The sequence below is a fragment of the Panthera tigris genome, chromosome D2 (assembly GCF_018350195.1).
Source record: "Panthera tigris isolate Pti1 chromosome D2, P.tigris_Pti1_mat1.1, whole genome shotgun sequence".
NCBI lineage: Eukaryota > Metazoa > Chordata > Mammalia > Carnivora > Felidae > Panthera > Panthera tigris.
The window spans coordinates 51825017-51852726 of record NC_056670.1 but is presented as its reverse complement, the minus strand read 5'-3'; the positions used below and the strand labels follow the sequence as shown (position 1 = coordinate 51852726).

At 39.2% G+C, this 27710-nt stretch overlaps 2 protein-coding genes and 1 pseudogene across 8 annotated transcripts in view; 2 read left to right on the top strand and 1 right to left on the bottom strand.

The window, feature by feature from the left end:
* Nucleotides 1-25428, bottom strand: part of MARCHF5 (membrane associated ring-CH-type finger 5) — a 56394-nt gene extending 30966 nt beyond the window's left edge. Inside the window, exons 1-2 of the mRNA XM_042961005.1 lie at nucleotides 25061-25428; nucleotides 5541-5743 (exon numbers count right to left, since the gene is read on the bottom strand). Coding sequence (XP_042816939.1) covers nucleotides 5541-5743; nucleotides 25061-25095 — 238 coding nt within the window. The 5' untranslated portion in view covers nucleotides 25096-25428. The remainder of the gene's footprint in view (nucleotides 1-5540; nucleotides 5744-25060) is intronic.
* On the top strand, nucleotides 10564-10895 carry LOC122232044 (annotated as a pseudogene).
* Nucleotides 25429-25481: 53 nt separating the features above from the next.
* The window catches only part of CPEB3 (cytoplasmic polyadenylation element binding protein 3), a 188558-nt gene continuing 186329 nt past the window's right edge, over nucleotides 25482-27710 (top strand). For 3 of the 7 annotated variants that reach the window (XM_042961003.1, XM_042961002.1, XM_042960998.1), the window contains exon 1: nucleotides 25483-25663. The gene's annotated coding sequence lies outside the window, so the exon portion shown is untranslated. Of the gene's footprint in view, nucleotides 25664-26296; nucleotides 26383-27710 lie in introns of all 7 variants that reach the window. The other 4 variants (XM_042960999.1, XM_042961000.1, XM_042961001.1 and 1 more) reach the window with 3 other exon arrangements.

Here is a 27710-nt window from a genome sequence, read left to right as displayed (position 1 = left end):
GACTCGATAAAAAAATAGAAAATCTGAACAACACTTTGTAACAAGTGAAAAGATTGAACTAGTAATCCAAAAACTTCCTATAAAGAAAAGCCCAGGACTATATATGGCTTCACTGCCACCAAACATTTGAATTAATGACCAATCATTCACAAACTCTTCCCAAAAAAAGTAAGAGGAGGGATCACATCCCAACTCATTCTATGAGACCTGGATTATCCCAAAACCAAAACCAGTGAAAGCAATCACAAGAAAACCACAAACAAATATCCATTACGACTACAGACAGAAAAATCCTTAACAAAATACTAGCAAACAAAATTCAGCAAAATCTAAAATGTATTAGGGGTGCCTGGGTAGCTCAAGCAGTTAAGCATCCAACTCTTGATTTTTGCTCAGGTCATGATGTCACAGTTTGTGAGATTGAGTCTCATGTCAGAGTCTGGTTGGGATTTTCTCTTTCCCTCTCTGTCTGCCCCTCCTCCACTTGCTTTCTCTTTCTCTCAAAATAAACTAAAAATAAGGAAATAAAATGTATTAAACCACGATCAAGAGGAATTTGGGAATTTGTCCACGAATGAAAAGTTGGTTTAACATATGAAAATCAATCACTGTATTATACCATAATAATAAAGGAAAAAGAACACACAATCATCTCAACAGACTCAGAAAAAGTATTTACCCTTGCATGGTAAAACCATTTCACAAATAAGGAAAAGAAGAAACATTCTCAATTTGATGAAAGCCAGATGAAAAGCTCAGAGACAATATACGTAAGAGCAAAAGACTGTTTTTCTCCTAAGATTAAAAACAAGACAAGGATGTCTGTCCTAAATGAAGTACTGGAGGTTGCAGCCAGAGCAATTAGGCAAGAGAATAAAATAAAAGCAAACAGACTGTAAAAGAAGAAGTACAACTCTTTCTATTCACAGATGACATGATCCTGTATAAAGAAAATGCAAAGCAATCCACTTAAAAACGATCAGAACCATTAAATGAGTTCAGCATAGTTTTACGACATGAGATTAAAATACAAAATCTATTTTGATACATCTGAATAACCAATCTGAAAATAAAATAATTCAATATATTTAATATAGCATCAGAAAGAGTGAAATACTTAGGAATAAATTTTATAAAACAAAAGACCTGCACACTGAAAACTATAAAAATGTTGTTGAAAGAAAGAAAAAGAATCTAATGTGAAAGTCTCTGGTACTCTCCTGGGAATCAAGAACTCTGCCCTTTGAACTCTTCTGTTTGGCTAAACAAGAGTACTACCTGGTCTTAAACTTCATGGATATGCTTTAATAAAAGACAAACCTTTTTTCAGCTGGTATCCCCTTCATGTTTTAAAGTAATGTTTCTTAAATTTAACATGTACATAACTTATCTGATGACGTCATAAAAATGTAGATTTTGATTCAAACTGGGAATGGGTGGGAGGAGGGGCCGAGGTTCTTCATTCCTAACAGCTCTCAGATGATTCCAATATTGCTGGTTCTCAGACCACACTTCTAGCAGTTTTTAAGTAATTGCATACATGCAACCGGCCTAACTCACTAGGAGAAAGAAACCATAAGATGGGTGGCAAATCGTGAGAGGAATGAGTCTGATGGATCTTTTAAGGGTTTCATAACCAAACACAATATATTCCCTATCAGTAATTAACACACTTGCCACCACCCCTCCATTGTGGCCACCACTGATGCAGCTAGCCAGCTAGACTGAGGCTAAATCCATATAAAACTTATAAAACCTGTTATACAAAGATCATCCCACAGAACTTTAACCGTCACCTCTTACTCTGCATTTTTTCTCTAGTATTCCTTTGTCTAGTCAATGTCTCTCACGTGTTATTTGGAGACCAGTGGTATAGTCCCAGGCGATTACTCTATCAACTGGTCTACAGACAATTTGATGAAAAAGTAAAAATTTTGATCACCAAACATTTCCCAAATTTGAAAAGATAAGGACTTTAAAGAAAATTCTTTTAAGTCTTTAACTGTTATGTTTCCAGGGTCACACATACTCTACAAGGATACTTAAGAGGAGACTGTTTTGGCTAACAAAGCTTCACATCATGAGAACTGTTCACATTGGTTAAACATGTATTTTGTTATTATTATGTGTTAAATCTCAAATTTAAGAAAAAGAATCAATGCCTCAAGGGTTCACTGAAGAGCAAAAGTGATAAAAATACATTTAACTCAGAATGTCATAAATGATAAATGATATACTATCAGAGTTTAAATAATGTGATCTTGGAATGGACTGTGGCCAGTGAATTAGAATTAGTTTGCACAGAAGACCTCCTTGTTCCCATTGTACTGTAACACATTATTAAACAGGGACTGAAACATTATAAAACAGGGACGAGAAGCCACTAAAGCATTCACAGAATTTTCAACCACTCCAGCCTGCGATCAAAGCCTGCATTATGAATTTTGTCACTGAAAACAAAGATAAAAACTGTAGTCAAAGGAACTTCCAACTTACTTTAACAAAAACAGGCATAAATGGTTAGTGAAACATTAATCACGAATATGCTAAAAGAAAACAATCTGCTGGCAAAATTCTATCATCAGATGACACTACTGGACATTTATGTTTGGTACACAGTAAGAACAATTACTATTACAGATGTATATTCTTAAATATTTTGTTTTATGGCTGGAAGAAACCACTAGTGTTCAGAATATGAATCAACTCATGGCATATACACCATGTAAATCAAGAAATATATGCAACTTTTAACTGATTATCAGTGAAAACATGAAACAGAAGGGATTTTCTTTTAACCAACAATTATTTTTGAACCTTGACTTGAAAAGGTATACTGGGATCAGTATGGCCAAGCAAGAGGACTAGCCATGTGTGTAACAAGAGTATGGCACCTGAAAGCCAATTCACACATGGCTTCATTTATCGACAACAGCTGGCATTTGCCAGTAAGCCGCCTATTCTTGAGTTAGTGTTAAAAACTGCATGGCTAAATGGGTAAGGGGCACTAAGGAATCTACTCCTGAAATCATTGATGCACTGTATGCTAACTAATTTGGATGTAAATTAAAAAAAAAATGTTACAAAAAAATTGCATGGCAAACTATGAATATAATTCAAACTGCAGCCCTTGAGCAGGTATCTTCAGCATGTTATCTCGTCAAGAGAAAAGAATGCTAATAAAAACTATTCAAATGAAGTACACAAACTTTTTTTTCACGAAAATGACAGTCAGTAAATAATTTCTACGATTATCTGTGGTTTACTCAAGTGGCAGATCTCCATGGCCAACAGTAGAGTGAATAGCGTGAACTTGTCATTTGAGGGCAAAATTCTTAAGGTATATTAAGAGCAAATCATGATACAAATGCCTCAACCAAAAGAAGTCTGACCTTTCCAACATCTAGCCATTTTCTCTCCTTGTGGCAGAAAAAAATCAATGTCTTAGTATTAGGTATACCTAACAATCATATTCAATCATCACACTAGACCTAAAAACTTTTTAGAAATGAATACAACCAAAAGGAGAGATTTACCAGTGCCACCTTCCAAAATGAAATATTCAGTGTCACTGCTGAGTGCCACTCATTTGTCAACTCAGTGCCTCACCTAACACTGTATGTAGTTTTCGATGAGAATTCCTGTAATAATTTTTGTATCCATCCAAATATAAATATCTAAAACACCTAACAGAATCATCCTATACTTACTATTCCCAAAAACCTACAGTTGAAAAGTGAGATTAGAATTAAAGAGTTGGAAAAAAAAGTTAAATATGAAAGCTTAACTTTGATTTTAGTGAGCTAGGTATCAGTATGGTGAAAGAATACAGCAGTAATTAATTGCTTTTCCTGATGTTTAAATTATTTTAGAATACTGCTTTAATATTATTAGTTGACTCTTAACACAGGTTTGACCTGCATGGCTCCACTTATAAGTGGATTTTTGGGAATAAATTCAGTGTACAGTACTATAAATGTATTTTCTATCATAATTTTCTTAACATTTGCTTTTCTCCAGCTTACTTTATTGTAAGAATACAGTATATAATACATATAACATATAAAATATATGTGAATTGGCTGTTTATGCTAGCAGTAAGGCTATGAGTAGATAAGTTTTAGGGGAATCAAAAGCTGTAGGTGAATTTTTGACTGCACAGTGTTAGTACCCCTAATGACTGTGTTCAAGAGTCAACTGTATAATGGAGATGTGTGACTTACTCTTTTGTCTTTATTTAAAATCCATGGTATATTTGAAGACCCATCATGTGGTCCACAAATTCTAAATGTTTGAGAAACACTACTTTCTCTACTACTTTCCTTTTATAAGAAGCTATTATTTCTTCCTATGAATTATGCTAGGGAAATTTTGTTTACCCTTATTATTAAACTTCTCACATTAGAAAAGCACTTCATTATCTGCATTTACATTGCCTATTTTTATTTTTTTATTTTTTATTTTTTTTTTTTAATTTTTTTTTTTTCAACGTTTTTAATTTATTTTTGGGACAGAGAGAGACAGAGCATGAACGGGGGAGGGGCAGAGAGAGAGGGAGACACAGAATCGGAAACAGGCTGCAGGCTCCGAGCCATCAGCCCAGAGCCTGATGCGGGGCTCGAACTCACGGACCGCGAGATCGTGACCTGGCTGAAGTCGGACGCTTAACCGACTGCGCCACCCAGGCGCCCCTATTTTTTTTTTAAAGAGGGTCTTACTTCAATATGTATAGCCTCTAGGAAAAACAAATCTAATAATTATTTCAATTTCTCCTTGAACCCTACTCCCCTTGAAAGTCATTCTTTCCATCTGACCTTCCCAGAACCTGAACTGCCTTCATATACCTATTATAGCCAAGGTGATATTAAAAATGTTTAATAACTGGTATAAGCTAAACACCAGAGACACCATAATCACGTGGCTGTAATGGAACGTGGTAACTAAATATCAGCCTTACTTACAGCTTCCTTTAAATCATCTGCTCTACTTTTTTCAATGCTAGCCCCATTCTAAAAGATCTCTGGTTATTACTTCCCTGCCCAAGTTGCAGAAAGAAGAAAGTAGTTTTCATGAAGGATAACCACATAAATTGGAATCCAAAAATGAGATTAACACTGTCTATTAAGTCTTTAACTTCCCTTTTATTCCTTAATAGAAGAATTAAGGATAAGTATTAGAAAGAACACGTTGTTTTCTTTCTCATACATCAATGGTCTCCAAAGAATAAGGCTCTTCTGGTCAGCTCTTTATTATAGTTTTGTTATTTGATTTTATCCAGAGTCAGATGTCCCAGTTTTTTATCCACTCAACCAACATAAAAACATTTAATACACAGACAAATGGGTGGGTTTGAGGATATATTAAGGATAATGTAAACTATTAGCAAAACAAAAAAATAACATTTAGAGAGGAGATAACAGAAAGGGAATAGAGAAATTTGCAAAAAAGCAAAGAGACGGGTCACTTTTAAATAAACCTGAGATCATAGAGTTAAAAAACAACATCACATATATCTTTGTTGTTTTTCATGATCTGCTTACCCAACTTTGGAAAAACTATTAAGTATTCAGCATTGCATTGAGGACATGCCACTCTGGCTGTACTGTTTCCTCTTTGTTTTTCATCTACCCAACGCTGTAGACAAGCCTGGTGAACCCATTTTGTAGATCCTCTGCACCTGCATGGTCTCACCCATTCAGCTGTTCTATCATCTTCATCAGTGGCAAAACACACCCAGCAACTTCTGTAAATTAAAGAGAAATAATGACGTTATCTTTAAGACCCCAGCCTCCCTTCCACCGCAGCACTCACTTACTGAGATAAGCCTACTATGTTATAATATAGAACCTCTACTTTACATTCAAATACCAAGGTGACAAAACAATCAATAGATTTCCAGTTGGAGTTTCTTCTTTTTGGTTTTTCCTTATATTCTTCTGCAGAGTCTTGTTTTCTGAATTTTCCTTTTATGTAATTCCCTCCATCTTTCCAATAATTCTTCACCTTCTCTTATGAATCAGAGTGCAAAAAAACAACCCTCAAGCTGCTTTTGTTTTAGAAGACCCTAATAATTCTTTGGGTAAGCACAGAAATATGTGAAATTCAGTGTTTTCCCCACTTCAACAACACTAAACCTCTTCAACTTGGAAAACTAAAGGATTATACAAATAATTTCACTATGGTCTCATTCAATTTTCAACGGAGGGGAAAAATAATTTCTCTTTCTGGTAAAGAATGACTATGTGAAGAGGGAAAGATTATTAAGTCTTAAAAAAATAAAGGGGGAAGAGATAAAGACATCAGGATAAACTGTTTTAGGATAGTGATATAGTAAATTTGGGCCTACATGTTTCAAGTATGAATGACTTTCTTTTTTCTGTGGAGTTATATTTATTATATTTGAAATCTAGAAGTCTCAACTCTGAGATGTTTATATTAAAAATGCAATTGAGACGGTTAATTTTAAAACATATTCCAGGGGTGCCTGGGTGGCTTAGTAAGTTAAGCATCCAACTCTTGATTTCAGGTCAGGTCATGATCTTACAGGTCCCTGAGATTGAGCCCCACATCAGGCTCTATGCTGACAGCTTAGAGCCTCCTTGAAATTCTCTCCCCCTCTCTGCCCCTCCCCCACTCACAAGTGCTCTTTCTCTCAAAAATAAATGAAGCTTTAAAAAAGTTAGAAAAAAATGTTTCCCATTTTGCTTTTCTTAGAGTGTGTGCGCATGTGTGCAAGTGGGGGTGAGGTGCAGAGGGAGAGAATCCCAAGCAGGCTCCTTGCTCAGCAGGGAGCCTGATGTAGGGTTCTATGCCACAACTCTGGAATCATGACCTGAGCCAAAAATCAAGAGAAGGCTCAACTGACTGAGCCACCCAGGTGCCACCCACCCCCCCCAATTTGGTTTTAAGAATACCTGAAGTCTAGGGGCACCTGGGTGGCTCAGTCACTTGGGCATCCGACTCTTGATTTCGGCTTAGGTCAAGATCTCAAGGTTTGTGAGTTTAAGCTCTGGGATGGAGTGTGCTTGGGATTCTCTCTCAAATAAACTTAAAAAAAGAGAGAGAAAGTACCTCATGAAGTCTAATTTTTTCTTGTGGAATTAGGTTGCAATTCATTATTTTTTCTCCCAATTGACACAAGTTGGCACTGATTTTCATTAGGGCAAATACAGTTTAACTCCATGAGACCATTCACTTCTCCCCACCCCCATTGAAGTGTGTACAATTAGAAACTGCTAACTGAAGCTTGTTATCTACTGTGCACTTAAAAAAATTTTTTTTTAACATTTATTCATTTTTTTGAGAGAGAGAGACAGAGCGTGAATGGGGGAAGGGCAGAGAGAGAGAGAGGGAGACACAGAATCCGAAGCAGGCTCCAGGCTCCGAGCTGTCAGCACAGAGCCTGATGCGGGGCTAGAACTCACAAACCGCGAGATCATGACCTGAGCTAAAGTCAGCCGCCCAACTGACTGAGCCATCTGGGAGCCCCTCTACTGTGCACTCTAAAAACTGTTTTAATGTTTATTTTTGAAAGAGAATGAGAGAGTGCACAGGCACGTGTGCATGCACAAGCAGGGGAGGGGCAGAGAGAGGAGACAGAGAATCCGAAGCAGGCTCCAGGCTCCAGAGCTGCCAGCACAGAGCCTGACACGGGGGCTCAAACCTACCAACAGTTGAGATCATGAACTGAGCTGAAGTTGGACACTTAACCAACTGAGCCACCCAGGTGTCCATCTACTTTGCACTTTTCATTTAATTAAATTGCTTCTGTCAGAACTAGCTTAACTATGCTCAATGGGAAAGACTAGTCAGGTACTGTAGATTCATGAGGTCTCCAGTCCTTGTAGAACAACATATATTTTAACTGGGTGCTCCAATTAAAAACTTCCAATTAGAACAGGTAAGAAAACTTCCTATTTTTTTTTTTTTTTTAAGTAGGTTCCATGCCCACTGTGGGGCTTGAACTCATGACCCTTAGAACAAGAGTTGCATGCTCCACTGACTGAGCCAGCCAAGCACCCCAGAACAGGGGAAAAATACTTAATTCATAGCAACATCCAAAACTGTGACTTTATTCAGCTTTCAAATTCAATCAGGTTTCATACGACCTAGGTAAAAATGGGAGGTAGGCAGTGTTTGTTTAGCACCATGACCCACCTCAGTCAAGCTGTCTCAGCCCTCATACTACCTTATGGTTATCTAAAAGTGCCCCTTCCTTCTCTCCATCTTTTAAATTTTATTGTGGGGAAATATACATAAAATTTACAACTTTTAAGAGTATAGTTCAGTAGCATGACGTACATTCTTACTGTTGTACAACCATCGTCACTATCCACAGTTTGGGTATAACTATATAATTTACAAAGTTTTGCATACATTTCAAATGACAAGTATAAGCAAACAGACTTGGTTAACTGAGGTGTTAGAATATATGTGCCCCGCAACTGAGGAAATTTTGTATTTGTTTACCTCTGGGAAATGAGATATACAGTTGTGATAACAAAACAGGCATAATACCTAGAAACGTTCTAGGTTCTTCTAAGATTTTCATTTCAACAATGAGCAGCATATGTAGCTAAGTACATCTAGACCAGCATAATTAATCAGCATTAAGGTGAATCGAATAAACCCAATTTCAGTCACCAGGAAAAAAAAAAAACGTAAAAATACATCTCCTCAGAACCTTAGTACCAGGCTGAACCAAACGAAATTGCCTACATTCATCTGTTTTAGACCTACATAAATGGCAATCTCATATTTCAATTTAACGCAATTACTTGTATAACTATATTCCCCATAAATTCTCGTCAGTGTAAGTTTATCTTTCTTAAACATTTTTTAAAGTTTATTTATTAAAAAAAATTTTTTTTAATGTTTATTTATTTTTGAGTGAGAAAGTGAGACAGAATGTGAGGGGGGAGGGCCAGAGAGAGGGAGACACAGAATTGGAAGCAGGCTCCACTCTGAGCTGTCAGCACAGAGCCCCACGTGGGGCTCGAACCACGAACCGTGACCTGAGCTGGAGTCGGTGGACACCCAACCGACTGAGCCACCAGGTGCCCCTTATTTATTTATTTTGAGAGAGAGGGAGAGTGTGCGCGCAAGAGTGAGCGAGCGCACAAGCAGGGGAGGGGCAGAGAGACAGAATCCCAAGCAGGCTCTGTGCTGTCAATGCAGTCTGACAGGGGGCTCGGCTCGATCTCGCCTACTGTGAAATCGTGACCTGAGCTGAGATCAAGAGTGGGACATTCAACTGACTGAGCCACCCAGGTGCCCCTTTCCTAAAATTTTATTATGAAAAATTTCAAACTTTCAAAAAAAGCTGAAAAACTGTTCAGTGACTACCCTTTTTCTCAATATCTACATTCTATAATTCTTGTAATTTTGCTTTATATGTCCTTTACTCCATATTCATTTATCAATCTTTTACTTTTGATTACTTCAATGTTGAGGCATCAGTATATTTCACTCCTAAACACTTTTACAGTTTTACTTTTTAGAAGGTACTCAACTGACATTTAAAGCAAGCACTTTCGGATGTTTTCTAATTTCACAACTATGGTAGATAAGGTAGTTGAACGGTGATTTACAGTGGAAACTCATTAGGAGTTAAACCTAATAAGAATTGTTAACACAAATAACCTTGTTTTGTTTGATTCATAGTGATAGTATACAGTTTACAAATTTGGGTTTTGAAGCTAAGCCTCATACAGATTAATTGAAATTATCTTACAGATGAGATATTAAAAGAAACCTTATTGATACCAATACTCTCAAAAAAGTGTGCCTGATTTTCAACATCTACCAACTTACCACATCCATTTTCTCTTTATTTCAACTGTTAGTGTTAATCTGATGATGGTCATTTGAGATCAAATAGGAAACTTCTGATAACACTAAATCACTTCATCTAAAAATTATAGTTTAGATACAGATAAATATGAAATGGAAATCTCTAACAATAGTAGAGACATTGCCAGCAACATTTACTGAGTATTCACTGGGTCCATGTGGCTGCACAAATAAAATAAATGGAAGATTGTATCTATTTGGAAAATCCTATAAATTAACTGGGGTCACATCCAACAAACAGAAGATTTAATAAGGTTCCAGAAATTACCATAGGCATACCTTAAGAAGAAATTGAAGGATCAATTTGGATAGATCAGAGAAGGCTTCAGGGAGGAGGGATAGTAGAAATTAGCAAAGGCAGGGACAAATGATTACAGAGATTCTTGAAACAAAGTTTCCTGGACCAGCAGTTTCAAGATCACTTGGGAACTTGCAAATTCTCTGGTTCCACCCCAGATCTACTTAATCTGAAACTCTGAAGAAGCGCCTTGAATTCTCTGAAGGTGATCCTGAGGTAAAGTTTGAGAACTGATGGTATAGAAAAATGGCAGGTAGGGAAAAAAAAAAAGGCAAAGAGATTGGTGAAAGCAAACCATTATGAAGGAGACATTTACTAGATTTGCTTAAGTCAGAAATAAGTGCTTTTTTCATATAAATAACAGTATAGAACTATGTATGCTGACAGTGCTCTTGCAACCATGGTGAATTCCAAAAACCGGCCGGACTTTCTGCAAGAAGTGTTGCAAGCACCAACTCCATGAAGTGACACAGTACAAGGAAGGCAAAGATTCTCTTTATGACCAGGAAAAGTGGCGTTTATGACAGGAAGCAGAATGGCCATGGTGGGTAGCCTAAGCCGATTTTCCCAAAAAAGGCTAAAACTACAAAGAAGACTGTGCTGAGGCTTTAATGTGTTGAGCCCAACTGCAGATCTAAGAGAATGCCGGCTATTGAGAGGCAAGCATTTTGAACTGGGAGGAGATAAGAGAAAAGGGCCACATGTCACATGGTCCAGTTCTAAGCTTCATATTTTAAAATCTTGAGGTTATGTTCACTTCAAAAAAAAACAACAAAAAAAAAACAAAAAAAAAGTAACACTACAGAAAATGCTAATTTCTAAAGAATTTATTGATTTACAACCTTACTACATATAGGAGTTTACTCTATTTAATTTGGAAAGAACATCAGTCTGTGATATAAGGGCCAGATAGATGGGAATATATAACCATATAAAAATAAAAATGGTTACATGAATGTTTTTAGGCAAACAGCCTATATTATATAGGACAGAGTTACTAGTCTTCAGGGTTGGAAAAAAGGAGGGGAAGGAACAAAATATGAATGTGTATGAATCCTTTTTTTCATTTAAAAACATTTTTAATATTTATTTTTGAGAGACACAGAGTGTGAGCGGGGGAGGGGCAGAGAGAAAGGGAGACAGAATCTGGAACAGGTTCCAGGCTCTGAGCTATCAGCATAGAGCCGGATGCGGGGCTCGAACTCACAAACTGCGAGATCATGACCTAAGCTGAAGTCGGACGCTTAACCAACTGAGCCACCCAAGTGCCTCTTTCCTCATTTTTTAAAAACTTCTGATAGACTGACCAGGAACAACAGCTGAGAAGGTCTTATAATTATGCTTTCCCTCTCTGATTCCCCATATCCTACTCCCTTTTTGGTGAAATCTATTTCAGCTATTCTCTAATTCTCTGCCTTCTTTCAGTGAGAAAAAGAGGGGACTGAAAATGACAGGTTTATTCTCAAGATCTTAGAATGAGAGAGTAGAAGCTTATGGTTTAATGTACAGCACGATTTCTCCTCTTTTTAAGGAACAAACAATGTCCCACCCTTCCCTCTAACATCAGTCCTGTATGTGGTTTAGGCAGTTAGTCCTCCCCTATCCCCAGCTCCAGGAAAAGTAATCCTTAGACTGGGTTAAGGGTGTATCCTAACTCCAAATTATAGTGATTGGAAGACTGGGCCCATGAAGCTGGTATTATCAGAGTGAATCTTAGAATTTTTGCTGGGAAAGCTGGTACACAGGCTTTCTCTTTTCTACAGAGCTTTAAGGCAGGAAGGTGTGAGGCTAAATGAAGGTGTAATGCTATTACTGCCAAGAGAACCACCATGTGCAGCCTAAAGAAACCAGAGGAAGCTGAAAGATGGAAACTGATGGCTTTGAGACATGGATCAAGCTGTGCTTAAAGCTAAATATACTCTTACACTGTTCACTTACATAAACCTATAGCTGTGTGTGTGGTTTTAAGTTTAACCAGTCTGGGGCAGATTTCCCAACAGGTGCAACTCAAACAATCTTGATAGTGTGAAAAATTAGATAGAAGAGATGGCCCCAGATCATATGATATAAACTCCAAACAGCTTTTATAAATACACACAGTATTTTTTGTCAACACCTTTGTTCTCTACTGTTCAGAACTTGAACAGATAAGTCTTAAATACACCTAATTTCTACTGCAAGTACTTTGAATCTTGCAAGCTTTTCTATTTTTTACACTGGGCAAAATACGTTCTTGATTTTGCTACTGGATCAGGTCATTTTTTAGATAAACACAGATAAAAAAGATAAAACCCAACATGTTCAAATTAAAAATTTTTACTGATAACACCATAATATTTACATTCAGGTCAATATAACAATTCTACTTGAATTCAAGTTATTACAATTTTAATGTTATGAATTATGGGATACATTTTGAATATCCTAAAAGGTGAGAATAACTGGCTCTTTCCCATTTCAAAGGACAAAGCCAAAATCTTTTCAAAGTCCACACCCTAGAAAAGGTTGTAATTTCAGACCAAACTTTAAGTTTTTCTTTTTTTACTGTTTATTATTATTTTTTTTAATTTTTGAGACAGAGATAGAGCATGAACAGGGGAGGGGCAGAGAGAGAGGGAGACACAGTATCTGAAACAGGCTCCAGACTCTGAGCTGTCAGCACAGAGCCTGACGTGGGGCTCGAACCCACAAATTGTGAGATCATGACATGAACCAAAGTCGGACGCTTAACCGACTGAGCCACCCAGGCGCCCCTCTAAGTCTCTCTTTAAGTCATTCCCCACCCACCTTCAATCCTCCAATCTCTTAGAAAGTGGTATTCAATGTGATGCACAAACATCTTTTGAGAATTTACTAGAAATACAAATTCTCAGGCCACCCAAGACCAACAGAATCAGAAACTCTCGGGGAGGGACCTGATACTACATTTAAAAAAAATCATTCAAAAACATTTTAGGGGAGCCTAGGTGGCTCAGTTGGTTAAGTGTCCAACTCTTGATTTCAGCTCAGGTCATGATCTCATGGTTTGTGAGTTCACCCCTCCCCCACGCTCTGTGCTGGCAGTGTGGAGCCTGCTTGGGATTTTCTTTCCACCCCCCCCCCCGGCCCCTCCCCCACTAGAGCACTCACCCTCTCTCTCCAAATAAACTTAAAAAATTTTTTTTAATTTAAAATTTTTATTGTGGTAAAATACACATAAAATGTATCATCTTAACTATTAAAAATTTTTTAAAATGTTTATTTTTGAGACAGACAGAAAGCAAATGGGAGAGGGGCAGAGAGCGGGAGACACAGAATCAGAAACAGGCTCTTAGGCTCTGAGCTGTCAGCACAGAGGCTGACATGGGGCTTGAGCTCAAAGGACACAAGATCATGACCTGAGCCGACGCTGGACGTTTAAGGCATCCAGGCATCCCACTATTTTTTTTTTTTTTTTTTGAGAGAGAGAGAGGTAGGGGGAGATGGATAGAGGGAGAGAAGGAATCTTAAGCAGGCTCCACGCTCAGCGCAGAGCCTGACACACGGGGCTCAATTCCGTGACCGGGAGATCATGACCTGGGCCAAAATTAAGAGTTGGACACTCAACTGCCTGAGCTACCCAGGCACCCCCCACCCCCCATCTTAACCATTTTTAAGTGTGCAATTTAGTGGTATTAAATACATTCACAATGTTGTACAACCATCACCACCACTCATCTTGTAGCTCTTTTACCTTGTAAAACTGAAACTGTACCTATTAAACAACTCCCCAATCCTCCTTTCCCTAGTCCCTGACAACCACCATTATAGTGTCTTCATGGTTTTGACTATTCTAAGTACCTCAAATAAGTGGAATCATCTAGTATTTGTCTTTGGCTTATTTCACTTAGCATAATGTCCTCCAAGTTCATCCATGTTGGAACACACTGCAAAATATCCTTCCTTTTTAAGGCTGAATAATACTCCATTGTATGTATATACCACATTTTGCTTATCTGTTCATTGTTCAATAGATACTTGGGTTGCTTCCATATTTAGCTACTGTGAATAACACCTCTATGAACATGGGTGTACAAATATTTGAGACCCTGCTTTCAATTCTCTGAGGTATATGCCCAGAAGTGGCACTGTTGGATCACACAGTATTCCATTTTTAATTTTTTGAGGAACTGCTGACATTGTAACAAGCCCTACAGATGATCACAATACCTAAAGTTTGACAATCTCTGCTATAGTCATTCCTCTTTATTCTTTTAAGCCTCAAATACTGTATTCACCATAACACAGAAATGAAATTTCATTTTACACCCAACATAAAAATTTTAAAATTATTTGGTTTTTAATTTAAACCACTTCTCAGCCTTTTGGCTAAGATCAAGTGTGTTTTTTAATTTAAACAAGAAGTAAAATGTTCAAGATTTTTTTTTTTCTCCTAAGGTAAAGAGCTAGCTAAATGTGGGGAAAAGACTATGCAACTTCAAGGTGTTCTATAACGGAGCAAAGAACTTGGGGTGTGGAGCCAGACTGTTCAAGTTCAAACTCCTGTTTACCACTTATTATAGGTGTAACAACAGAATCTCTTGTATTGTAAGGCAGGGGTTCTTAATCTGGGGTCCATGAAAACTTATCCCAGAAAATTTGGATGGGGAAAGAAATTACATCTTCACTTTTGCTAACCTCTAAATAAAATTTAATTTTCCTCCAATGATGAATGTAAGCAAACCGTAATAATATTAACAGTACAGCAATTAGAAATTACAGTATATTGACCAGAAATTTTCATATTATTTTACAGCTACCTGTGCAGATCCCAAAATAACATTTACTCATTGCAAATCTGAATGTAGTTATCAGACCAACCAATACAGCTTGTATTTTAAGGTATTAAATAAAGCTCATATTACTTTATCAGATTTTTAACAGGTTGATTGGTTTCATTTATTTTCCTTTTTTGTTTGTTTATTTTTGAAAGAGAGAGAGGGCAAGTGAGGGAGGGGCAGAGAGAGAGTTGCAAGCAGGCTTCACACTGCCAGTGCAGAGCCTGACACAGGGCTTGGACTCACCAATGAATGATAAGATCATGACCTGAGCTGAAATTAAAAGTTGGGTACTTAACGGACTGAACCACCCAGACGCCCCTCATTTCTGATACTATGTATTTTGTGTTCTTTCAAAACATTCTGAGCAGGAACCCAAAGGCTTAACCAGTCTGCCAAAGGAATGGTCAGCATTAAAAAGGTTTAATGTTAAGATCTCCTATTGTAAAAGATTAAACAAATGATCATGAAACTACATAAGCATTGCCTGCCATATATAAAACCACTAAATGAACACTAGTAATAATGGTACTGATAAAGACGGGAATGGTGTCTGGGGTGCTTGAGTGGCTCAGTTAGTTAAGTGTCTGACTCTTGGTTTTGGCTCAGGTCATGATCTCACGGTTCGTGGGATCGAACCCCACAGTGGGCTCTGCATTGACAGCTCGGAGCCTGCTTAGAATTCTCTCATTTTCTTTCTCTCTCTCTCTCTCTCTCTCTCTCTCTCTCTCTCTCTCTCTCTCTCTCTCTCTCTCTCTCTCTCTCTCCCCCCCCCCCCCCCCGCCTCTCTGCCCCTCCCCTGCTCCAGCTTGCTCTCTCTCAAAATAAATAAACTTAAAAAAGATGACAAAGATGGTGTCAACTTTATATCTATGGCTAGATGTTATGGATGCAATTTGTTACCTAAATTAGCACATAAGGGAATTCTGCTTGGCACCCTGGTATTCAGTGGAAAAAGTCCTGGATTCCTAATCACCACCCCTCCCGCCCCCACCACACACACATGTTTTCAATAGGCCAATACCACTGCATAAGACATTCATTCAAATCCTCTCAATTCATTTTCTTCCACCCTTCTTTTCCTTCTACTTTTTTTTTAAATTTTTTTTAAATGTTTATTTATTTTTGAGACAGAGAGAGACAGAGCATGAACGGGGGAGGGGCAGAGAGAGAGGGAGACACAGAATTGGAAGCAGGCTCCAGGCTCTGAGCCATCAGCCCAGAGCCTGACACGGGGCTCAAACTCACGGACCGCGAGATCGTGACCTGAGCTGAAGTCGGACCCTTAACCGACTGAGCCACCCAGGTGCCCCTCTACTATCTCTTTAAATGGCTCCTGCTTGCTCAGGTACACACTATTTACTTCTACACCTTCCCACCTGGCAAGTTGGGGCACATTACTTTACAAAGTAAAGGAAAATCTGGGAATTACCACAATTGGCTCAAAGGTTAAAGAACAAATCACTATTATCACAATATGAAGAAAAAAATGATGAATCTAAAGATCGTTATTCTTCAAAATAAATGTGTAGACTCAACAGTATTGGTAATATCACTAAATCTGTACATATAACATGCCACCCTTTACAAAAGATTATTTTATACTACATGATTTTAAAACTGTAACTTTTTTCCAGGTACAGATCCTAACAATAAGCTTTATACACTGCTCAAGGAATACATGGCTAGTTTGTCTAAAAGCTAAGATTATTCAAGATCTCCTCTTGAATCAGCTTGAGTACCTACTAAGTACATTCATTATTTGATGCCACAAGGACTACATTAAGTGCCAAGGAAAGATATTACAATGTGAGTAATAAGTTATATAGAAATGTGAGGATGACAGTACGACGCAGCTGAGATGGTTTCATGAAAAGGACGTAACTACAGATGAGAATTTAAGCTGGATTGGGAAATGAAAAGAGTAAGGGTATTCAAACTAAGAAAAATTGCATTAACAAGACAGAAATAAGCATATGATCATGGACAATAAGAACACCAACATAGTTGGAGCGGATTTTAAGGTAAATCTAGATATTATAAACCAGTTAGGAAAGGATGGATGACAAAGATAACCTCACATCATAGGGCTCATTTGTGACTCATCCACTGTTTATATGGTTATTTTTTAAAAGTACATGGAAAAAAGGGGAGGAAACTTTACCAATAAAAGTTTCTCAACAGCACATTTATTTACTAAATAAGTATGGTTATCTAATAAAACTGTCAGTAAAGTTTATCTTTACAGACTCAAATTGCAGGTGTCTATCTTGGATTATTAGAAAGATCTGGGAAATCATAGGCTCCTGCCTTAGAGATCACTTTGATTAAAACTGGAGTGTAGCAGAATGGAATTCCAGGACGTAGGAGAGAGAACGATGAAACAAGCTTTAAATTACTGCTGTTGTATTATATATGGTGCCTCAACAATGTATTTGCAGGATTGTTTTAAGTAAAGACAACAAGCAGTCCTTAATTCAGAACATGCTTTAGAGACCCATACTCTGGTTAACGCAAGGAAGGCCTCATTTAACAATGGAAAAAACTGCACACTGTTTTGTCTCACGATTAAAAGTTTCACACCCCATGTATTCTGAAACAGGAACTGTACCATCAAGAAGAACAAAAAGCCCTTTATGTGTCTGTTCACACAAGTGGAATGGAAGTTAAAGTATCTGAATTCATCAAAAGATAAAACCACAATCACAACACATTACCAAAGGGTAAAACTGAAGGGAAATACACTCCCATCAAGCATATACATGCCATCCCCTTTGTCTCTGATATTCAGAAACTCTGCAAGAGTAATTATTTCCATCTTAAATAAACAAGGAAACAAAAGCCTAGAAAGGTTAAGTAATCTGCTCAACGTCTTACAGAGAGGCACGTATGCAACCTAGGCCTCAACTCCAAAACATTAGCTTTCTTCACTGCATCATGCTGCCATATGTATAGTGAATTCTGAGAAATGTTTCCACTTCTTATTTCATAGAAAATTATAGCCAGTACAAGAAATTGTTTCATTTTTTCCAAGGTACTTTTAAACAGCCATAAGGAGCTTTCACCAGAGATCTAAACCCCTTCCAGTCTATTTCACTGTGCCATATAAATATTATGTCTCATCAACTGATGTTGATACAACTGATACAACAGTTGTATCATGTAAAGGACTGCTGTATGTATGGCATGTAAAGGACTGCTACAGAGTCTAGAGAAGAGGGGAAAAATATTTCTGAGATGGTTAGAAAAGCTTTATAAATGAGGCAGAACCTAAAATGGGTGTTGAATGATGGGTAGAACTTTGAAAGACAAGATACTAAAAAGAACATCTTGTGTTCAGAGGACAGTGAGCAAATCAGTTTGGCCTGGGCAACAAACATGTATGTATTATTATTAGTTTTTTCTTCCTTTTTAAGTAGGCTTCATGCCCAGTGATGTCCCAATGCAGGGCTTCAATTCACGACCCCGAGATCGAGACCTAAGCTGAGATCCAGTTGGATGCTTAACCGACTGAGCCACCCAGGTGTCTCTGTACGTACTCATTCTTAAAGAGAAGCAAAGGTTTAAAAAGGTAGTTGGTGCCAGCCATAAACTCAGTGTCTTAAACATAATAGGGAGCACAATACATATGATTATGAAGGGTCTTGAAGGCCAGGCCAAATAATTTGAACTTAAGCTTAATAAGCAATAAAATACAGGTGGTTGAGCAAATGAGTTGGTTCTTTAAATTGTGCTTCTGCTAAGATTATTCTAAGCACTGATATGTCATAAAGGATGAAAAGAAAGGCACCGATTCAATAACGTATCCAAGGTACCAGACCTTTGTGGGTAAAAGGGATAGGAAATAGTTTCCATTCTCAACGAACTTCCAGTTAAACATGCATGGTGGTGGTGGTATCAGGTGTGTGTGGAAGGCTCTAAGACATGGGATAGATGCGTTAACAAAATTATAATACAATGTGATTTTCTATAATAAATGCACAAAAGTTCTATGGAAACACAGGAAGGAGTAACTCACTCTGTCTGAAGGAGCTGTGCAATGCTTCAAGGTGATATTTGAGCTGAATTCTAAAGAAGGGTAAGAGTTAGCCAGGTGTTAAAAGGGAGGAAGTCATCTAAAACAAAAATAAGGAAATGACATATTCAGAGAACAATGTAGTGGAATGCAGAAGAGTATGATTAAGGTAGGTTGAGGCTGAATTACATTAATAGATCTAAACCCCTTCACTAGATCTTGAAAGTTTACATTTTATCCCATAGGTGATGTAGACTGGCAGGTTTTGAAGCATGGAAATGATGTGATTATAATTATGCCTTGGCCAATCCTGGTATCACACTAAGTCAAACTAGAAGAGAAAAAGTAGAGCCAGAGAAAGAAGAATCTACAATATCTGATGAGTGAATCTGGAGAGAAAGAAGCAAAAAGAAAAAAAGTGGTGGACTAGAAGGATGGGGTCTAGTCAAAGAACAAAAATTGGGAAGACAAGTAAAAGCTAGGGAAATATCAGTTTAGACATATTAAGGCGCTAGTAATAACATGTATATACAAATGGGAATGTCTATTGGCCAGCTAGGAAAGAGACACTAAAATGTGGGAAAGCGGTCAGGAATAAAGACGCTCATCTGGGAGTCATTCAAACAGAGGTGAAAGTGAGATAATAAGTGGGTACACTTCAGAGAAGAATGGTAAGTGTGGAGGCTTAAACCATACTTACGTGATTGAAGGGAGAAAAGCTAATATATGAGGGGAAAATAAGCAAAAGATAGAAAAATAGTACAGTATAATAGAATATAATTTCAAGAAGTTAGAGGGTGGTGGTAATCAGTTTCAACTTTATTACGCATATACCGAGGATACGAAGACCAAGTAAAAAAGGTATTAGATTTACTGATTAAGAAATTATTAGTGATCTTTAGTATACTTTTAGTAGAGCTAAGAAAGGGGAATGAAAGTCAAATTATAAGGAGAGCTAAAGAAGAGAAAATAAGGACCTAAATATCATAAACAGGGGAATGGATTAAGAAAAAAAGAATGTCAATCCAATGAATACTATATATACATTCTCTTTAATTGCTGGGTATCATAGAACTCAAAACTGTATTTAAAAAAGCAAATTGTAGACTGATACATTCAAATTTTAGAAACAAAATCACGAATTATATATGGTATACCTGAAAACATTAAACAGGGGCATCTGGGTGGCTCATAGGTTAAGTGTCTGACTCTTGATTTCAGCTCAGGTCATGATCTCATGGTTCGTGAGTTGGAGCCCCATATCAGGCTCTGCTGACAGTGTGGAGTCTGCTTGGGATTCGTGCTCTCCTCTCTCTCTGCCCCTCCCCTGCTCTCTCTCTCTCTCAAAAAATAAAATAAAATAAAAAAATTTTTTTTAAATAAAAGCATTAAACAAAGGAGCCTGGAAAAATATAAACCCATTTATAAGAGTGAAATGGGGATGGGGAGAAGATATGGGACTGATGAGAGTAGTCAAAGGAGATGTTTTCTGTAATCCTTCCACTTTTAACATACAGATGAAAGCAAACATAACTAATTGCTATGGTTTTTAATTCCAGGTATTGGTCTGTTAATTGTCAAAATGGGATAGAGATGTGACTGAAGAGATACCAACTGACACAGAAAATGAGAAATTGCTTTAATGCAAACTAAGAGATAATTATACAAATCTGAAAATAATATGGCATGTTCCTATCAGAATAGTCTACATCTTCTAAAGGGATGTACACTTTTGGTTGATAACGCTTTTAGAGTGAGGATTCTAATTCACTTTGTAACTGCAGGAGAGGGACAGGGAACAGATTATTCTCCCCGCTTTCTCTCCCATCTGACTGTTTTGGGACACCGGCTAAGTGCCTTGCCTACTCACCAGGTGCCAAGTAAGTGATGTAATACAACATCAACAAACTCCTGAGTATTACTGTGAGATGGAGTATACATAAGTCAAGTTTTCAGAAGGATCACTCAGTAGGCCCAAGCTTCAAATACAAGATCCATTCCTGCAGTTTGTTACAATATTCTTTGTACTCTGTATACATTTAATCCTAATTTTGAGAAACATAAGAGAAATCAAGAAAACAGATGGTGACAGAGTAATGATATAAAGGGTTTGAGTTTATAAACTTTTCTATTTTTTAATGTTTATTTTTGAGAGAGAGAGAGAGAGAGAGAGAGAGAGAGAGAGACAGACAGAATCTGAAGCAGGCTCCAGGCTCTGAGCTATTAGCACAGAGCCCAATGTGGAACTCAAACTCATGAACCACGAGATCACGACCTGAGCCGAAGTCGGATGCTTAACTGAGTCACCCCAAAGGCTCCCCAAAGGGTTTGAGTTTATAAATGCTTATAATTTCAAGGCAATGATTTGTGATCCTAAATCATTCATGATACTAGAAAACCACCCCCTTTCCACTACTCTCAAAAATTGCTTGCCCACAACAATTTATTTTTTTTAATGTTCTTTAAAATTTATTTTTGAGACAGAGAGAGAGTGGGCAGAGGATACCAAGAGGGCTCTGTGTGGACAGCAGAACCTGATGTGGGCTCCATCTCGCCAGTCGTGAGATCATGACGTGAGAAGTCCGATGCTTAACCGACTGAGCCACCCAGGCACCCCTACCCACAGCAATTTAAAAGATTCAATAATAAATTTACACAGGACATGTGCTTATTGTTACCAAAATGAAAGGCAATCAAAATATCTATATATACTCTTTCCACCTGCAAATACTGCAATAAAATTTATCAAGATAATTGCTAAATTAAATTTATTCACAAAGGACAAAGCAGTTCAACTTCAGCTATTAATAAGTTGCCATTGGGGAGCCTGGCTGACTCAGTTGGTTAAGCGTCCGACTTTGGCTCAGGTCATGATCTCATGGTTTGTGAGTTCGAGCCACACATCAGGCTCTAGGCTGACAGCTCGGAGCCTAGAGCCTGCTTCCGATTCTGTGTCTCCTTCTCTCTCTGCCCCTCCTCTACTTGTGCTTGGTCTCTATCAAAAATAAATAAATGTAAAAAAAAAAAAAAAGTTGCCATTAGTTAAAAAACCCTGAAAGACTAAGTAGTATAAACTGAATACACAATCCATGTTACAATGAAACACAATCTTCATTTAATTTCACAGTTTATTGGAACAAACCTCACTAGAATTTAAGCTCCATATGAGCATTTTCGGTTATGTTCACTACCAAGGATCTAGAGTGGTACTGGGTATATGTAGGCACTCAATATTTACTATATAAATTCAATAAATACAAATACTTAATAATTCACTATCAAATACCTAACTTTTAACCTAGAGGCAAAAAAAACAACTTATGCGTTGCACACATTTCCTTAGTCTTCTCAAGGATAAAATCTGCATCAGAAAAACAAACATACAGGCAGGTTTCGGAGCTAAATTCTGTCCCTCAAAAACTGCCACCGGGGCACCTGGGTGGCTCAGTCGGTTAAGCGTCCGACTTCGGCTGAGGTCTTGATCTCACGGTCCGTGAGTTCGAGCCCCACGTCAGGCTCTGTGCTGACAGCTCAGAGCCTGGAGCCCATTTCAGATTCTGTGTTTCCCTCTCTCTCTGCCCCTCCCCTGTTCATACTCTGTCTCTCTCTGTCTCAAAAATAAATAAACGTTAAAAAAAAAAAATTAAAAAAAAAAAAAACAAAAAACCTGCCACCCAAAAACCAATTATAAGCCCTAATAGGTTGACATATTTTAATCTGTTGGGCCTGTCAGTATTCCTCAAATGAATCAATCATCTTTGTATTCAACTTGTATGCAGGGCCAGCCCACATTAAGATGACAAATATAAAGGAAGGGGGGGGGGGGATTGCCACAACTGTTGGTTATATGAGAATCTTAAGCACCTTCTGTGTGCCTAATACATAAAATAGCATTTTACTGTTTTATAAAGTGCTTACACGTGTTCTCATTTGATAACATCCTGTGAGGTAGGCTATTATTTTATAAATGAGGATGGATAGCCTCAGATTTAAGTGCAAAAATTCACATAGCTGGTAAATGGCAAAATGAAAATTTCAAGATCACTGTCTCTAAAGCCCAAACTTTTCTTCAGGAATCTCTACTCTTACCATGAAACAATCCCTTAGGGTTTACAGCAGTGGTTTTCAACCACATCAGAAACACCTGGAAAGCTTTTAAAACTACAGATGCTCAGGCCCCATCTTTCAGAAATTTGTGATCTGATTGGTCTTGAACAGAGCTAGGCATCCATCCATAGTTTAAAATGCTCTCCAGGTGATTCTAACGTGAAGCTTCGTTGCAAACTACTGAGATAATAAAAGTCTTCGTCATCTTAACCTACCTTGAGGTATGTCAAAAAGGTACAAAAGATGAAGATAAGCCAATATTATAGTCATCAGCTTCAATAAACGGAGTCAGAATTTCCAAGTTTCCGTTGAGAAGTTCTGAATGCCTTATGAGCACTCCTTGGCTTTTTACTTCTATGGAAATCTCTAAAGAGTGTATGAAAGCCAGGTCACTTTTGCACACAAAAATCTTTCTAAAAGTCACCTATGTAAGAGTGAAAGCACCAGACACTCAAAGGAAAAAAAAAAAAACAAAACTAAGTACAACATATCCCGCACCAGAATAGGGTCTCATTTGATTGGAACTGGCAGTGGACACAGGTGGTCTTCTCTGGGCATATGTTAGTAGTCCTACGCAATTTGCCAGTATGCTGAATTATAATGAAGGAAAAACCTGCTAACTTATCACACCCTGAGGCAACTGGGGAAAACGACACAAAAGTTCATGCATTTGTTCATAAAACAAATATTTACTGATGACCTACTGAGTACCAGGCTCTGTTCTAGAATTTAAGATAAATAATGAGAAAGTTTCTGCTTTCTAGGAGCTTATAAAACTACTTATATTAAAAAAGGGGTTAGTCAATACAACCTGACAACCCGACCTGAATGCTGACCTTAAACAAAGCTGAATTAATCACTGGGTCACCCCTAACTGAATAAAGTCCACAATATGATTTTTATCAATTCTGGTGTCTCAAATTCTAAGCTCCAAAGGAAATGTCTGTTCTGTCACTCTGGAAGGAGATGTACTCTTGGGTGATTTTCGTTCTGGGTGTGGCTGATCCAAACAGCATTTAACTGGGTATAATCTCAGTTAAGGGAGGCCTTTCATTTAACGTCTTATTGGTGGAACTTTACTCTGTACAAAGAACTGTACCACCTGCTTAACAAGGTGGCAAGTGGTCTGACAATTGTAAGCAACTGCAAACATTATGTATTAACCTGTAATATTCCCAGGAATTTAAGACCTGGCGAGGGAGAAAGGTGGATTGAGTCTCCAAAAACTCATGGAAGAACCCATGAACTAGAATTTGAACAGTAGAGGGCGGTGCAACCGACTTCGCAAAAAAGAGTTTTACTGTCTGGAGCCCCCCAGGAATGGGCCACTGGCCCCAGTAAAAGACGAAACTTTCTTAGTGAACTCAACGAATCATAAAATGTGCTAACTGTTCAGTGTTGTACTCATGTGGCTGTTTCCCACAACCTCTATTCTGGCCGTTAAAGCTCCCTTGCGGATACTCTTGCCCTTCCAGCTTGGGGGTGGGGATGGGATGGGGGAAAGGAGGAATAAAATCAGACCATCAGGCTTCTCAAAAGAATGCTTACTTACCCTTGGTTTTTGCAAAGAGTCTTAAAATCGTAGGGGATCATTCCCCTGAAAGATAGTCTGGTTGTTGTTGCCAGTGACATCGCTGGCAAACACGTTACAACATAGTTTTGGGGGGAGGGGAGGGGAGGGGAGGAGTGTAAGAAACAGAAAAAGAAACTAACGCCGTGGGTTAACCCAAACCCCTCTCACTTGAAAAGGGCGTTCCAACAAAACTCGACGCCACTCCCTAAGTTTCGCTTTAAGTCTACGCATCCGAGCCACCCGCTCTGTCCTCCCCGAGCACGGACTCCAAACTTTCTGCCCCTCACACGGCCCCCCGGCCGTGGAACTCCTCCCGGCACGCCGGGCTCCGCTTACGGAGAGCCTCGAGGCCGGGCGCGGGCAGGACCAGCGCCAGACGAGGGTCTGCGGCTCGCTTTCTCCCCCAAAGCTGCCCGTACCTGTCTAGCATCTGCTGTAGGGCTTGGTCCGGCATCTTCGGCGGAGCCGGCGCACTCGGCCCTCCCCAGTGGACCTGGTCAGGGCCGGGCCCAGGGACAATAGCACTGAGAGGCGGCGGAGTAGGCCTCAGTCCGGCGGCAGCCGCGAACCCGCTGCCCAACCTCCCGGGGTGGCTCCGCGAGCCCGGAGGCGGCGGTGCGCGTCCTGCGGGCGTCCGGAGGAGGCGGTGGAGAGCGAGGAGGAGGAGCCTGGGGCGGGGAGGCGGCAATCGCGGCCCGGGTTCCTGCCCGTCGGCCCGGGGTTCCGGTCCATGGACCGCGGGCGCCGAGTTGCTGCTGGCGGAGGAGCTACCTCTGTGAGGTAAGAGTCACCGCCTCCGTGCGCGCCGGGGTCACGACGCAAGGCGGCCCAGAGCAGCCTGGGAGATGTAGTCCTCGGACCGTCCCCGCTGGAGGCTGCACAGCCCGCCCCGACCACCGCCGCCGCGCCCGCAGCCGCCCGGCCGGCGCCCTCCCGTTTCCTTCCTCCAGGGGGAAAAATGTCCTTCGGGCCGCTTTCCAGGAAGCAGCAGGATGTGCCTCTCCACTGTCAGTAGCAACAAGGTCAGCCCTCCCTGCCTGTTCTTTTCTCAGCTCTTGCCCTCAGGTGGGACCGAGCCAGGTGAGGGGAGGGGGCTGAAGGGCCATTTCTCTTCAGGGTCCCCAGCCCTGTTCGCGGCGTCGGGGCGGGCCGTGGAGGGGGTGGGGGTGGCAGAAGTGCCTTCGGAAGCCCTCGGCGCTGGGGCCAGGCTCTGCCGCGTCTGAGCTCGTTTTGGGGAGTTACACAACCCCCGCAAGGGGACGGATGCACTGGTGCGGGAGGTTATTCCCAAGGGGGCGTGGGGGCCGCCTTAACCAGATGGTTCCCACCCGAGTTTCTCACTGTGTGTTTTGGGGGAGTGGTGGGGGAGAAAAGATTATTCTCTCCCTCTCTAAGAGCCTTCTATAATGTGCTTGGTCTTTCAAGGGCTCGCCGACAGTCTCCAAATGGAACATGTTCGTGAATAAACAGCTCTTGCTTACTCAGCTGTGGGTTGTCAGGGGTGTTTGTTTCTCTCTGTGCTGCTGGTCACTGTTAACCATTTAGAGTCGCTTTGACACCTCCAAGCAGGTGGATGTGTGTGGGGGGGGGGAGGGGGTGGGAATCGAAAGGGAAAAATCATCAATCACTCGATGGGTTATTCTCTGACGCTCTAGGGACAGCTTTGGCGGGAGGAAAGAGCTGTTGGCTAAAACGAATGCGTCTTTTGGACGACCTGTGGCGTTCTCCAGTGCTGTGATTGGTAGGACGTCTGGGTAGTTTTCCCTTGATTATGCCTAATTTCTGCCGCAAGATGTTTGATTTGTCTTGCAAGATGTTTGATTTTTCTTTAAAGTTAAAGTGTGTTTTTTACGCTCTTTTTAAATGTGGAATTTTACAATCAGCTCTTAATTCTGTTTCAAGTTTGCTTCCTGAATATATTTGAACTAGAGTGTACACTGCCAGAAAAAACAACAACAACAACATGTGAACAGAAGTTTATTTGGCCTCCAATTTCTGAAAGATGCTTTTATGAGAGGCTTTGGGAATTTACATGACTATTTATAATTAACGATTCACCTTTTTCTCACGAAATGTAAAACAGGCCCCCGCTAGTGGAGGGAGATAAGAATTTAACTTACTCAGGGTTTTTGGTATTTTAAATTCCTATTTATTGCTCCTCCTACTGGGTAAGCCTTCCCTTACTGTGTATTTATCTCTTAAGTAGTTATGCACCGCAAGGAGATGGATATATATATCCTGCTCAAAAAATAGAATTTAATCCTAGCATATTGATTAAGTAGGCTAGCGCAAACTCCCATCTAGTTTTATGATTTACGCTAAAAGGAGTTCTCACCTCATTTTGGAATTTATATTTGAACCCCCACTTACAAAGTAATACGATACAGTCTGTTCATAACAAAGCTGTGTGCAGATTAACATTATCTTTCAAAAGGGTTTTATATTAGAATTTTCATGAAAGGTCTGTTTCCTGGCTGTGTCAAAAATCCTTCAAAATAGAAAAAAATATAAACGTTACTCATCTTAAAAGTGATTAGCATGTGACCTAGTAATTCCACTCCTTGTTATTTATCCAAGAGAAATAAAAACACATGTCTAGACAAAACTTGTATGCAAATTTTCATAGCAGCATTTTTCCTAATAGCCAAAAAAGTGGAAACAACCTAAATATCCATCAACTGATGAAAGGATAAATCAGATGTGGTATATCTATGCAATAGAATGTTATTAGATGATAACAAGGAATGAAGTTCTGATTCTTGCAACATGGATGAACCTTGAAAACGTAGGCTAAGTGACAGGAGCCAGTCACAAAAACCACATATTTATTGTATGATTCCATTTATATTAAATTTTAAAAATAAAAAAATTCATAGACAAATAAAGTAGATTAGTGATTACCTAGGGCTGGCGCGGTGAGAGAGAAAAGGGGAGAGACTGCTAATGAGTACAAGGTTCTTTTTGGGGTGAAGAAAATGTTCCAGAATTTGAATGGTGATAGTTACACAACATTGTGAATCATATCCCAGTTTAAAAAATAATATAAAACAAAATTAGATTCTAGTGATG